The sequence below is a fragment of the Zeugodacus cucurbitae genome, chromosome 4 (assembly GCF_028554725.1).
Source record: "Zeugodacus cucurbitae isolate PBARC_wt_2022May chromosome 4, idZeuCucr1.2, whole genome shotgun sequence".
In the NCBI taxonomy this organism is placed as follows: domain Eukaryota; kingdom Metazoa; phylum Arthropoda; class Insecta; order Diptera; family Tephritidae; genus Zeugodacus; species Zeugodacus cucurbitae.
The window spans coordinates 2,961,141-2,975,904 of NC_071669.1; the positions used below are offsets into that span (position 1 = coordinate 2,961,141).

General features: G+C 33.4%; 1 protein-coding gene across 5 annotated transcripts; it reads left to right on the forward strand.

Moving 5' to 3' along the window:
- The first annotated feature begins 6,361 nt into the window (after nucleotides 1-6,361).
- Nucleotides 6,362-14,533, forward strand: LOC105220658 (probable serine/threonine-protein kinase roco11). 5 transcript variants are annotated; one of them, XM_011197101.3, is made up of 4 exons: nucleotides 6,362-6,519; nucleotides 7,246-8,081; nucleotides 11,881-12,024; nucleotides 13,924-14,533. In XM_011197101.3, the coding sequence occupies exons 2-4, from the start codon at nucleotides 7,490-7,492 to the stop codon at nucleotides 14,334-14,336; spliced, it is 1,149 nt and encodes a 382-aa protein (XP_011195403.2). In that variant the 5' UTR covers nucleotides 6,362-6,519; nucleotides 7,246-7,489; the 3' UTR covers nucleotides 14,337-14,533. The 5 variants fall into 5 exon arrangements, with proteins under 5 accessions (XP_011195403.2, XP_028893731.2, XP_011195411.2 ...); XM_029037898.2 differs by having other exon boundaries at nucleotides 11,881-12,098; nucleotides 13,924-14,020; XM_054229038.1 differs by lacking the exon at nucleotides 6,362-6,519 and adding an exon at nucleotides 6,644-6,895.
- Nucleotides 14,534-14,764: the final 231 nt, after the last annotated feature.

Here is a 14,764-nt window from a genome sequence, read left to right on the forward strand (position 1 = left end):
TTTCGAGGCCGACATTGTTGGTGTTGTTGATACTGGTTCCAGGTATACGAAATTATCTACGGCTTCGAGGTTATGAGTGTCAACTGTGTCGTGGGAGCCAAGACGCGAGAGCGCCGACTGTTTGCTTGATGACAGGAGATATTTCGTCTTGTCCTCATTCACCTCCAGAACCATTCGCTTCGCCTCCTTATCCATGCGGGAAAAAGCAGAACAAACGTACGCCAGCAGCTGTACACTCTAATAGAAGATTGTACCTTCTCTATTTAGCTCTGCAGCTCGTATAATTTTTTCCAGCATCAAGTTAAAGAAGTAACACGATATTGAGTCACCTTGTTTGGTATCGAACGGCTCGGAGAGGTCCTTCCCAATCATGACGGAGCTTTTGGTGTTGCTCAACGTCAATTTGCTGTCGAAATCAGCTTTAAAATCAACAAAAAGTGGTGTGTGTCGATCCTCTTTTCACGGGTCATCTCCAAGATTTGGCGCATGGTGGATATCTGATCAGTGGATAGACCATGTGGTTCTCTAAAATATAATTATCTATGTTCAAAAAAAGACTATTCGAGTACTGTTCTGTAATAGTTGTCAGCGAGAGCCGGTTTAAAACCTATAAAGAGTCCTTAGGATGACAACATAAACGTATCTAGTATGTAGAAACTCTCTAACTTGGATCAAATAAGTCTTCTTGAAATACGATTTCATATCCTAATCTAATGGCCTTTAGTTGTCGATCGTGGAACAATGAAATTCGTTTTTCTCGGAAGAGAAGTTTAAACTATCGATAGGAAGACGGTATGAGCCGTTGAGGAATTCAGATATTATCAGATTTTGAAAGAAAGAAAGAAGATGATTTTAAATAATTTTCACAAGAAAAAAAAGCAAAAAAATATATAGAAAGATAAGCGAAGATTTCTTTTAATGTCTTTAAATAGCTTAGATGCTTAATTATGCGATTTGCATTCAAAAATAAACGGGTGATAATTGAAATACTAGTTGTTGGGCGTTTTTCTGGTTCCTACCTAAACAAAAGTCAATATATGTATCCACCCAAAAGAAGAAACTTCCAGAAATATGAAATTGACCTAAGTAACATATGAATCTTCAGATTCCAAGAAGCTGCTGATTCACTATAATTCTCTTAAGTGTCATTCAAGTACATACTAACTTAAAGTAGCCTCACGTTTCTCCACAGATAATGCATCAATAAAGTTGTGACGAATGTCAACAGGATGACAGTAAGCGTGACGGCATAGGCATTGGTGCCAACTGACAATTACCACTCTGAGACATAATAAAAATATGAACCATTACATATGCTGTTATTTGGGTAAAACAACCATAGCTAATGCATTTGTTTGTATGCTAATGTAGAATTTTTTCTAAATAAGCAATAAACATAAATGGACGAATACTGTTACAAGGACGACTGGTAGCGACATATGACCTTGACAGCATACTGTGGATGCTTAAGAGTAATAGCGACAATTTCGCTTAACCAATTGAGCTGCAAAACACGGACGCGCCGTGAATTTAACAGTATCCGCCACACTACGCCGCTCATTGTTAATCTTCTCTTCGCGCAGCGTTTCCAGTAATGCAGAAATGCTGTGAATAGTTTTCTCACTTATGCGGGTTAAGGTTCAGGACATTATTTATTTATGGTCGATTGTGTAAAGAGACAACTAAATCTTTCAGCATGAAAGGTTACGTTTCTATTTGGTATTTATTTTTGGAGATTTTACACGCTCTTTGACTGTTTACTTCAAGTAAAATGTTTAGCATTTCCTTCGTACAACTGCGCAGAGTAGCTAATACAGAGCTATAGTTATATAGAGACAGACATAAATTGTTGTTGTCTTTCACTCTACTTTTACCTCGACAAAAGCGGTCTATTGCCGTAACAATTTAATCAATGCGGTAGGTCGAAGATCCTTTGGCTGAGATAGTACATATGTACATAGATCCTTAAACCTATAAATATGTATGTTTGTGGGTACTTAGCAGCAGCGAAATGTGTATGTTTCGTCTTTAGAATACACAATTTTCGCTACTTGTACAAACATTGTTGCTAGTGATAGTTATTTACCTGTTAAACAGCGTTCCCTCGCCACACAACTAATTACGCATGCGTACAGCGAATTTTCCCACAGACCCGAAAATGCTTGCAACAAACATACAAACAAACACACAGGGATACATTCGCACATATGGCAGTGCTAAAAGCGGTACTCGCCGCCAAACGCATGTTTTAGCTAATCGCAGTTAGTCACCGTAGCAAAGTTGCTACCTAAATGCTTATATACGCAACATATTTAGTCCCGGTATCCCGGTTCACTATCTTAGTGCTATACACATTACTCGCAGCTAAATATTTGCCAGAACATTGTAGTAATTACTTTAGGATAAGCTTTTGCCATGCAAATAAGCTAGTTGATCCACAGCGAGGTCGTCTCGCTTATCTAGCTGCAAATCCGCTTTGTGACCCTTTAACCTGTACGTCTTATCTATTAAGTACAATCCATGTAAGGTTATCTTACGCTGGCGACTAATGCAACTAATTTTAAGCGGCTTGTGATTCTCGTCCGCTTAAAAGATAGAATTTTTGTCACAACTCTCAGTACACCGATTTTTGTAGTTCAAAAAGTTGCAGAAAAGAGATTTTTGTAAACCATATACTTGTTTATAGCTGCAAACTGCTTAGGTTAGTCTAATAAGTAGGTGTAGCTTAGTAGTTTATCTAGCTTAATCTCTTTCACTGTCGAGTTTGGAACAATTACAATGGTATTATGTATGGTTAACTAAGGTGTGATTCCTTTTTGCAAATTTAGTTCATTGATCGGTGTATCAGTTGGCAAGTTTTCGAAGTGGAAATTCTCAATTAAAAAATGTCATAGGCACTAGAGATTATTAGCTTCCGATAGCACTAATTATTGGATACATCGACCTAGAGAAAAAGTCATCTCAAAGAGGGAAACCTATGCATGTCTTCTCCGAGTATACTAAAAAATCGGCACCTTTTGATAAAAGTGAAGCCAACTAGTACCAATTTTGTGTTATTCTGTGAGTATTTGATTTCGAAATCAGCCGGATAAAAAATTACACCCTGAATTAATTTCGCCTAATCAAATATTCCCTATTAAATAGAGATGGTACAATCTATAAGAAAATATCGATATAATTGAAATAATTGGAGGAAGCCGAGTAGGAGGACGACCTCCACTCCGGTGCAAAGACCAAGTGCAAAGTGACCTGGCTTCACTTGGTGTTTCCAGTTGGCGCCAAAAAGCAAAAAGGAAGAATGAGTGGCGCGCTCCGGTGGATTCGGCTATAATCGCTTAAAACGGTTCCTACGCCAAATATATATATATATATATATATATATAATAGGAAACAACACCCGCGCCTTTAGTTCTGCTTTTTCTAGACTGGTTAAGGAAGCGAAGTGTTTGTGAACGTGCACAAGACGAAATATCTCCTGTCATCAAAGAAACTATCATTCGTGTCTTGGCTCACACGTCACTGTTGGCAGTCGTCTACCTGGGAACCAGCATTAAGACCAATAACAATGTCAGCCTCGAAATCCAGCGCAGAATCACTCTTGCCAACAGGTGCTACTTTGGACTTAGTAGGCAATTGAAAAGTAAAGTCCTCTCTCGACGAGCAAAAATCAAACTATACAAGTCTCTAATCATTCCCGTCCTACTTTACGGTGAAACGGAACTGTACGTTTTCGAGAGAAATGCTTTGCGGAAGATTTACGGTCCCTTAAACATTGGCAACATTCGCCGTCGTCGAAGACGATAAAGCGATGAACGCGGCTGTGCTGGCAAGGTCATGTTTTCGAATGGACGAAAGTGCTCCAGCTCTGAAAGTGTGAAAGCAGTACCCGCTGGTGGTAGCCGAGGAAGAGGAAGACCTCTACTCCGTTGGAAGGACCAAATGGAAAAGAACCTGACAGCACTTAAAAGGAGGAACGAATGGCGCGCTGTTGTAAACTCGGATCTAATATTCCACTATAGTGAGATTAAATTGCAAAAATATCGTTTTTTCGCGACTTCACAAGAAGAAAATTCTCTGTTCTTCAAAACTGCCCTGCCGCAAGTGATAAATTAAGGTAAGTCTCACAGCTTTTTTGGAAGACATGCATCATTAAAAAATATATATTTTCGTACTCCATATGGATTAAAACGACTTAAGAGTAAAGATCCACCACTATCTCAAAGTTCCCACACTTTTCGATTCGCAATTATCACAAAAACCTTGATATATTTCTAAAAACCAGCGTCCACCTTTTAACAACACCCCCACTGGGTTCTTTGTATTTCCGTTGTTCAACATAATTTGGCGTAAAAATTTGCACTTCCGAAAAATTACAAATGTTTCAGAGGAAAGGCGGAAGGACATCCCGCTTTGCGCTTGCTATACAAGAAGGACAGTACACATACTTCAAAGGTGAATCATACAAAAAGGAATTGTCCGATAATAAGTGAACCAAACCTTTCTACAATATTTGTACGAGATTCCTTTATGATAAAATAATTTTAAATGAAGAAAACATTTTTGGCTGCGATGACCCAAAGAATGCCATCATATACAAATGTATGTAGAGCTATACAAATTTGTCTTGTTGCCGCATTGTTTTGTCATTAATTTCGTAATGCCGATTAATAAGGGGCACACACACACATTTTTTGCATGTTTTTTCATTCTTTTTCTCGTTTCAACCATTATATAATACTGATAAAGGCCAATTGACACTGCCAGATAACAGAAATAATATTGTAAATGCTGCTTCCTTGTTTGTGTGTGTGTGCGCGTTATTGTTGCATTAGTAATGCTGCCGCCACTGTAAAGAGTCGAAGGTATTTATTCTGTAAGCAATATAAACAAAAGATACCGGAAATGTTTGGAATAGGCCACTGAAGGTGGCTCATGCTGAGTAGTTGTTGTTGTTGTTGTTGCTACTTGTTATCTGGTGTTATAGAAAGGCTGTAATTAGTTCGGTGATACATATTTACATTTGAAATATGATTTTAGAGTACAAATTCTAAATTTGTAGGCATCGAATTTGAATGGAAGAAAGCGAGAAGTATATATGTGTGAGTGTATACCATATATATATATATATGTATATGTAAATATGTATTCTTTTCTGTTTCACTATCCAAAAATGTATGCTATACAAATTAGTATTTTTGTGAAATGAATGTAGTGGCGCCTTAAAATATGCAATGATTTTATACGAATAATGAAAATTGTCTTTACTTTTCACGATTCACAACCTCTACCGGGTAAGCAAAGCGAGCAACCACATCTTTATTTCATATTACACCAGCAGATGTCGCTACAGTATATTCTCAGACACACGCGGTCCATGTTTCCGTCAAATAAGAATTAATACAGACACTTCAAACCAAAAATAAAATAAAATAAAATTATTAAAATTTATGTTTTTCAATACAAAAAATATTTATAATTACAAAATAAATTAATAAATTTACTTAATTAAAAAAATTAATTAAATATTAGGTCTACAACTTTGCTTCCGCCGTTTTTTGTAAATTTAAAGTTTTTTTTTGTATAAAAACAGTTACAAATGTCGATGAGCCTCATCCGCACTTTTCTTGGAATTAAAAAAGAAAAGCAAAATTTCCCGCAAATGTCGAGAATTCGGCTCAAAAAGTGACATTTTCTGTTGAGAATAAATTTGGGATGCAAACAGATCTCTAAAATGTACAAGATCGATATAAAACGATTTAATCGATTTAATAGACGAGTGCTTGACCCTCTAGACATTCCCGCAAATGTCGAGAATTCGGCTCAAAAAGTGACATTTTCAGTTGAGAATAAATTTGGGATGCAAACAGATCTCTAAAATGTACAAGATCGATATAAAACGATTTAATAGACGAGTGCTTGACCCTCTAGATATTCCCGCAAATGTCGAGAATTTGGCTCAAAAAGGGACATATTCAGTTGAGAATAAGTTTGAGATGCAAACAGATCTCTACAAATATTCTGTTGGGTTAATATTGACACAATTGTACACGATCGATAGAAAACGATTTAATCGATTTAATCGACAAGCGCTTGACCCTAGAGACATCTATGGGAAAACGGCGGAAGCAAAGTTGTAGACCTAATAATTATAATTTTCCTTATAAACTTTGAATTTATCAAATCTTAAATTTCTAAAATGCAAATAACTACGATTTTATATAATAATAAAAAATATATTTTTTTATTGCAATTAAATATTGAATTTATTCAATTTAATAAACAATTTTTATTTGCTTATTTATTAAATAATTTAAAAAATATTAACCAACCGTTTAAAATTATTATACATTTCAGCCATGCAACCCTGCCGTTAGTCACCCTTTTCATTCACACAATTCGCCGTCAAATTGGAAACCAAACAATTCAGTGAAATTTGAAAAGTCGTCGCGAGTGGTTGTTTTCCTCAGCAAATAATTGTGTTACGAACAAGTATTTTGAAACAGAAAAAATCGTTGAAAGGTAAGAGAAACGTGTAAAAACCTAATGGGGGAAACGCCACCGACCGCGCGTCCCACAGCCGGATATGTGTTTGTTTGCGAGTGTTTGTGTTTGTGTGTGTGCGTGTGTTTGTGTGTGCAGCATGTGTAAAGAAGACGCTTAGAAAAGGAGACGGTAAAAAGTAAATAAATGGATTTTTTCCAATTCCAACTGGTATTGCTGCGCGTCGTATTCGTGTCTTACATATTAATTGTATGCGAGTATAATTATATTTAACGGCTGCCGTCAGCATCAACGTGCTTTTTTGTTTTTGTTTTTGTTTTACTTCTCAAAATGATTTAATAATGTAATTTCAAATTGGCCACATGACCGGCTGGATGTGAATAGAGCGCAAAGAGTTGAGTGCAAGTGTAATTGTATGTGTGTGTGTTTGTAGGTGTATATAATTATTGGCGTTGGGGGGGAACCGGTGACATTGGTAGCGGTATTCTTATGCGTTGTGCTTTTGATTACGAACGCTAGCGTCAGGCGTCAGCGTCGTTGACATTAATTAATTGCAAAAGTAGCCAACACAAAGCAACAACAACATCAAAATTTTGTGTGAAAAAAAGAAAAAAATAATTGCCGAAGTCAACGGCCAAAAATGAAGGAATTAATTGTTGGTTAACATTCTGTTTTTGCAATTCTCTTGTTATAAAGACTTTGTAAATAATTTTTTTTCTCTGTACTTTTGTTTCCTTTGTATAGCATTAGCGTGCGGTTAACGTCTACAACAACAAAAATATTATAAGCTATAGCGCGGTACAGCGATACAGCGTATTTTGGAGGGAAGCGGCGAAACCTTACAGATTTTTTGGTAATTTTCCATCAACACCACACAGCTGCGTCAATTCGAATATACTGCGATATAGTATTGTGCTGACTTCACTTTTGACTTGTACATTCGCATAGCTACTTACATACATCCATACTAATTGTGGGAAAATCGAAAATGGTGCTGACGAACTTCGAGTGCTGGGCACATGGTGGCGCTGTCATGGGCAACGATGAATTGCCGGTCAATTCGCGTCCGTTGGACATGTTTAATCCACGCAGCGTGCAGCAGCGTTTGAGCAGCTCCACCGACACATCACCTGTGTCGCATATTTCCTCGAACGGTTATTATGGTTTCTCCTATGTGAATGCAGCACATGAGCTCGCTGACAACAATACGAATGTTAATAATAACAACAACAACAACAACATTAATAATAACAATAACACATGTGTGCCAAATGCAAATGATGTCAATGGCATGCTGCTGCTGCCGACGTTGATGCACAACCACAACCACAACAACAACAGCATGGATGTCAGCGTTGCTAGCGTTGGCGCAACTGCTGCATTTGGCAGCCCGTTAAATGCCACACAACGCTGCAAGAAACGCTACTTCGTGAGCGATGATGATTACGCCAATTGTGCGTTGCTCAACGGCTGTGACAGCGCTGTGGGCATACGTGACGTCGCAGTCGCCGGCTTGGATGTGTGCGCGGCCAAGCGCTGCCGCTTCGATGATGACTATGCTGCGGCGCAGTATTGTAATGGTAATTTCATTCACCTTATTCTGCTTTTTATTTCTTTTTATTCGTTTTATTTATGAGTTTTTTGTTTGACTTTGTTTTTATCGCGGCATTCGGCTTGCGGCGCATTGTTGTTGTTATTCTTATTGGATTTTTTGTGTGTTTTACTTCCATGGCTTGTGTTTATATTAGCGCTCAATTTGTTGTACGTGTTTATAGCGGCGGTTCGCGGTTTTTATATTAATTTTGTTTTTGTTTTTTTTTTTTGTTCGCGGAGAATTTGGAGAAATGTTTATTGTTTTGTAAATTTAGAGGTCAAGTGTGTGATCCCCATGCTTAGTATATATATGTATGTATGTACAAGTCATTTTTTTCCGTTAAATTTCATTAAGTCTTGCAATATATTAATTAAATTACACCTACACACATGCCAATGTAAATTTTATTACAAAAAGTGGGAGCAGTATTTTAAGTGTTTTAATGTGTAATTAAAAATATTTTAATTTTTTTAATTAAACATTCTGTAATTAAAAATATTTTAATTTTTTTAATTAAAATTTAGAGTAAAATAATGAATTAGTTATAGTTTCAGTTACAAATAAAATCTAGAAATTAAATTATTAAATTAATATAGTTCATATTAATTAAAAAAAAAATATTCTCTTGTTAATTTTTTTGTTTTTACTTCTTCTTAATATTTCACTTTACCCTAAATTTCATTTAAAAAAAAAATGAATTAATAATAATTTAATATAAATTATACAGTGGAACTACTCTAACTCGTATCACCATTATCAACAAAAAAACTTCGAGTTAGAGATACTTCGAGTTATAGAATTTTCATTAAAATGTAAAATTTTTCGAAAAGCTGTAAAATATAGATTTATCCACAGTTTTAGGTTTTTACTTCGCAAAGAGTTTTATTTAAATACATTAACACGTGTATTCTGTAATTTTGTTGGTTGCAGTCTGCTAGTATTTGGCTCTTGACGTCTGTATCTCATACCTTTGTTACATGATTTATGAAATCCATTAGAGTAATATCATTTTTTTTTTGTGCGCCTTCAAACGATATAGGAGGATTCTTTTAAAATCCTGCCTCGACAGAAAAATTTGAAATTTTGTATAACACCCTGATCAAAAAGTTCGAATTATGGAAGGAAATTTGTATGAAATTTGACTTCAATTGCCAATTTAAGAGTTCGGGGAATTTCGAGCTAAGGATGTTTGAGTTATGGAAGGAAATTTGTATGGAATTTGATTTCTAAACGCTATTGCCAAGGCAAAAGTTCGAGTTATGGAGAACTTCGACTTATAGAAGTTCGAGTTATGGAAGTTACACTGTAGTTAGTACTAATAGGGAAACGACTTTTTTTCACTCGCTCTTTGAATTTCACTACACCTTAAAATTCATTAAAATAAAATAATTGTTTAATAATACATTGATGTAGACATTAATAATAGGAAAACAATCTTTTTTAGTTTTCACTTGCTCTTTGAATTTCACTACACTTGACATTTCAATTTTTATTTTATTTTATTTGGTTTTTTATTATTTTTTTCCTTTTTATTTTTTTTTTTAATTTTTTGTTTAATTTTTTTTTTTTTACTTTTCCACGTGCTTTTTGATATTTCACTACACTTTACATTTTGTTATTGTTGCCTTTATTGTATGTTTGTCTTATCTATTCACTTCTTCCATGTTTGTATTGTGGAAAATTACTAGCATTACATTAAATATAATCCATGTTGTAGGTGCCTCAGTGTTACAACACTCGATTGCCTAATGGCAAAGCTAGCCGCTAGTCTAGCAAGGCCGACAAATTACAAACCAACAGCTTGTCGAAAACTATTAGACAACAAATAACCCAACGAGCAATAAGAAATAGCTTTTATATGTATAAACTTAAGTAATTTATTTTAAAATAAGTATATATATACGTTATTACTCGCAAGTTCCCGCACACATTTCTGCTATTTTCGGTTTTGTTTCTAAGTACAATTATGAAAAATTTCGCTTAAATATTAAAAATAGTTTTTAAATAATATATGTCTGTATATACATATATATTTACATACTCGTACATGTTTGTATGTATGTTATATATGTATAATATTAAAAATTTTTTAATGACTCGTTCATACATTTATGCATGGCTGGGTATACATTGTATTGTGTCAGCACCTTTCATGCATACATATTTACATACATACATACATATATAGCAACAACTCTAAATTGATAGCTTGATGAGTCCCACTCAAAAAGCATTTAGTTGAAAAATATTTTATATTGTGCTTTTTTTTATTTGCTCACCATGTGCACATGTTTGATACTACAAAGACAAAAACAATGCTTCAAGTAGATATGTAGGTAGATAGGGGAGGCTCGACACAGCATGTTATTAAGAAAAATGAAGATAAGATAGCCGCATTTGTTTGTGTAAGTTAAAAAAACTAATTATTTTGTTGATAGAAATGCGGTTTGTCAGTTTATAAGTGAATTTAATCTCAATAGTTTTAGGTTTCGTGCATTTATTCGAAATACATTTCTATAACAGAGGTGTAAATAAATGAATTGTTTAAATAAGATTATTTGATAGCGTCGCAATATTGATTTATTTATTAGACTGCAAAGATGTGAATATATGGACACATATATATACATCAAACGAAGTTCATATATAGTATATGCATACCTATGTATATATATACTCGTACAAGTACGTGCATCTATAGCCAACTTAATTTAATAAATATTTCATTTTTTTTTTTATAATTATTAAACACATTTGCTTTGTTATAAGCACATGTCAAGCCACATTGCCTTAACAATAGCAACTACCACCCGCTTCTCACATCATACCTTTTCTGTTATTGTTGCTCCACGAATGCAAAATAGCATGACAATTGCAAAATGCAAATAAAAAAACTCTATATCTCCCAAAGACATGTTCTCTTCAACATTGACGTTTGATTAATTCTGCATTTTTTAATTAAATTTTATTGCACTTTTCTGTAATTTGTTTGTATATACAGATATACAGACATAGAAACGTGTTTTTTTCTAATTTCCAATTTACATATCGACACACAATCGCTCACTAATTAATTAAGTATGTGCCGTGCATTCTAAATGCGACCGGTATGTGTAGAGCAACAGCGCGTTGGCGTCGCTGCCGGCGTACGCGCGCGCAAAAAAGTTGATAATCTTTATTGGCAAAGCCAAAAAAAAAAGCTGTTGAGCAACTATGAGTATTGTTTGATTTTGCGTTTACAGCACATTTATTTTTATACATTTGGGTCAGGCAGCGCGCGGCGTTGTTGACAGCAGCGGTGAGTCAGCGCCAACTGTGACTGCGCGGCGTTAGTGAACAATGAAGAGATCAAGATAAGTTGCTGTAACTAGTTTTAGAACTATTTTTTTGTATAAAGTAACTGAAACATTAGAAGTTTTATGCAACACTACAACAACAACTTTTAACGATTTTTAGATTAGAATTTTTTTTTATTAAAAAAATTTTAATTTTTTTTTATTTAAATTTTTTATTTATTTTTTTTTATTTTTTATTTAATTTTTTTTTATTTTTTATTTAAAATTTTTTTATTTTTTAATTTTTTTATTTAACATTTTTTTTATTATTTAATTTTTTTAGTTTTTTATTTAAATTTTTTTTTTTAATTTTTTTATTTTAAATTTTTTTTTATTTTTTTATTTTAAAATTTTTTTATTATATTATAAAGCTGAAATGCTTTAATTGCTTGCATGCCTGTTTAAATATTGTTTATTTTTAACAACATGTGTGTGTGTGTGTTATTACAGATTTCTTCTCGCTCCCCTCAACACAAATTGGCACACAGTCTTGTCTAATGGATACTGAGGACACACCACCACAGCAACAACAACAACAACAACAACCACAGGTAGATGTCATTACGGGCGCTGCAAATCTCACCAATACAACAAGTAATACACATTATAACACAACACAACAACAACAGCACGAACAGCAGTTGCAACAACAACAACAACAACAGCAAGTAATTAATGCTTCCAATTATCAGCAACAAAACGCAGCGCAAGCACCACCAATTGTTGTCTACCAACAACAACATAATTATCATGGTCACTTGCATCGCGCCAATCGGGATGTTAGTCGTTGCTTATTGTCGCACATGATCTAAATTAGAGCAAAAATTCACCTACATATCGCCCAGCGCAAATACAATTTTAGTAAAGTAGTAGGCTAAGGCGGGTTATAACGCATAAGCAGGATAAATGAATTTCACTGTATAATTTTTGAAATTTTTTTAACTAAAAAAAATAACGTATTATTTTCTTAATTTTTTTTTAAATTTTTTTTATTTTTTTTTTTTTGGAAATTTTTTGAAATTTTTCAAATTCACAACGAATTAGATTTTGATTTATTATCATTTTTTATGTTTATAAACGCTTCTAATGCAATATTGAAGTAACTTTGAGTACCTACGCTTAGCATAATTATATTAAAAATTAAAATTTTTTATAATTGCTTTTATGCATAATAAAATAGTGTTTATAGTTTAAGCAAAACAAGCAACCAAACCACCTCAAATGCAATACTAAAACCACTACTTAAATACCTGGTAACGCAAATTACATATAAATGTGCACACATACAACTACAAATGTATGTTTGTATGTAAATATGGTGTTTTTTTTTGTAAAAATATGTATTTATGTAAATTATTTTATTTGTTTGCAATTGAAATTTTTAAATGCACAAATGTACTTAAATGAAATGGAAGTGTAATGGCTTGTGAAATTAAATGCAAGGCATACAAAATTATTTATGAAAAAGCGGTGTATGCATGATTTCACTTTGTGCTAAAATAAAAAAAAAATTAAGTGAATAAGCGATATGGAAACGTTGGCGCAAATTTTTATATATAAAATATTTGATTTGTAAGCATTAGGTTGGCACGCGTGTTAGTTATTGCAGATAAGCAATGGAAGAAATGTTGAAAAGTGTGACAAATTATATATAAAACGGTATGTAAGCATGTAAAATAATGTTAATAAACAACTACTTAAATAATATAAATATATGTGAACTATTGAGGTCCTTATACATACATACATATATAGCAATATTTTTTAAACGCACTAAAAATTACCAAAACTTAGCCAAATAAAAATTTTAAACGCAAATAAATGTAATTTAAACGTATAAATATAACGTTTATGGAATTACAAATAAAGCACAATGGTGAAAATTATATTTTTTTTTTATAATTAAATATGTTAATTTAAGTATTTTTAAAAAATTTTGAACAAGCTCTATAAAAAGGTGAAAAAATTTGAGACGCTGTACCTCTAGCTCCTTGGCGACTATAGAAATGACTAACATAACGATTGGTTTACGCATTTCTCACAATGACTTTAGTATCTGCTGTGTTTATATTTTACAAAAAAAGAGTACATAAGCGCCTGTGTGTCTACAGACCATTCAACACAAAGTCGTGACGATTGCGTGCCATTTTAGGCAAGTGAAACGCATATGTTACTTATAATTATAAAACAATGCAACAATTTTTATGTAAATTGTTTAAAAGACTTCATTTCAATAATTCATAATTTTGTATTTCTCAAAAAACATAATTTCATTTCCCAATTGGCAAAAATTTATGCTCATACTCATACTGTTGTTGTTTTGCTGTCATGCTGTACCTACATATACATACATATGTATCGAAGAAACCACTTCAAATCAGTCCAAATTCTGCGCATATACAGAAACATACATATGTATATATAAATATACAATAATGGACTCATTTAAATATTCCTTTACTACAACTCACAAATCTTCTTACTTTTTTACAGCAAAAAAATGCCAACAAACCATAGATTATGCTGTTGATTTAAACATATACAACAACAATAATATTAATACAACTAATAAATATAACAACAAACTCTTTTACAATAACCAATACCGATTGGGTTGCGGCAAGAGCGGTAGTGTTGATAAAAGTTGTGAAAACAGCAGTGCCGAGGATGTGTTAGACGGTCATGTTGTTGTTGTTAAAGAGAATAATACACATTTAATGCAGCAAACAAACGCTCCAGCAATTGCTGTTGACTGCATGATTGGTGAAAGTGCTGCATCGGAAGGAGCAGCAACTAAAGAGGATAATGCTGTCATAGCGGCATTGTTTAACAAAACACATGGCGGCGCATTTTACCATTTTACAGCTAGCAACAACGACAATCAACCGTATGTTGAGGATATATGAGTGATTTTTCATATGAGAAGAGTTACGGCGAGTTAATGAACCCAAATAACTCCTTATAGCCAAATCAAATATCAACTAAATGCATATGTTTGCATACTTACAAATTAATGTTTATATATAAGTACTTATACTACGGATTTTTTTCTTTGTGAAACAGCGCGAAATACATATAGTACGAATTTAAAAGTTTCTAAAAATAGGCATTAAGTTTGATTCAAGCTTTAGACGCACGCTGCGTACAGCGAAATTGAATAAACAAGGTACTTGTGAACAAATGTGACTGCGTGTGAATGCAGCGTTTGGTATATGAAATGATGGATGGAAATAAAATTTTGCACAAATGAAATATTTAAAAGAAGAGATTTATGATTAAGATAAAATGCAGAAATTTATAGCACATGAAAACCAATATTGAAATAATTAATATA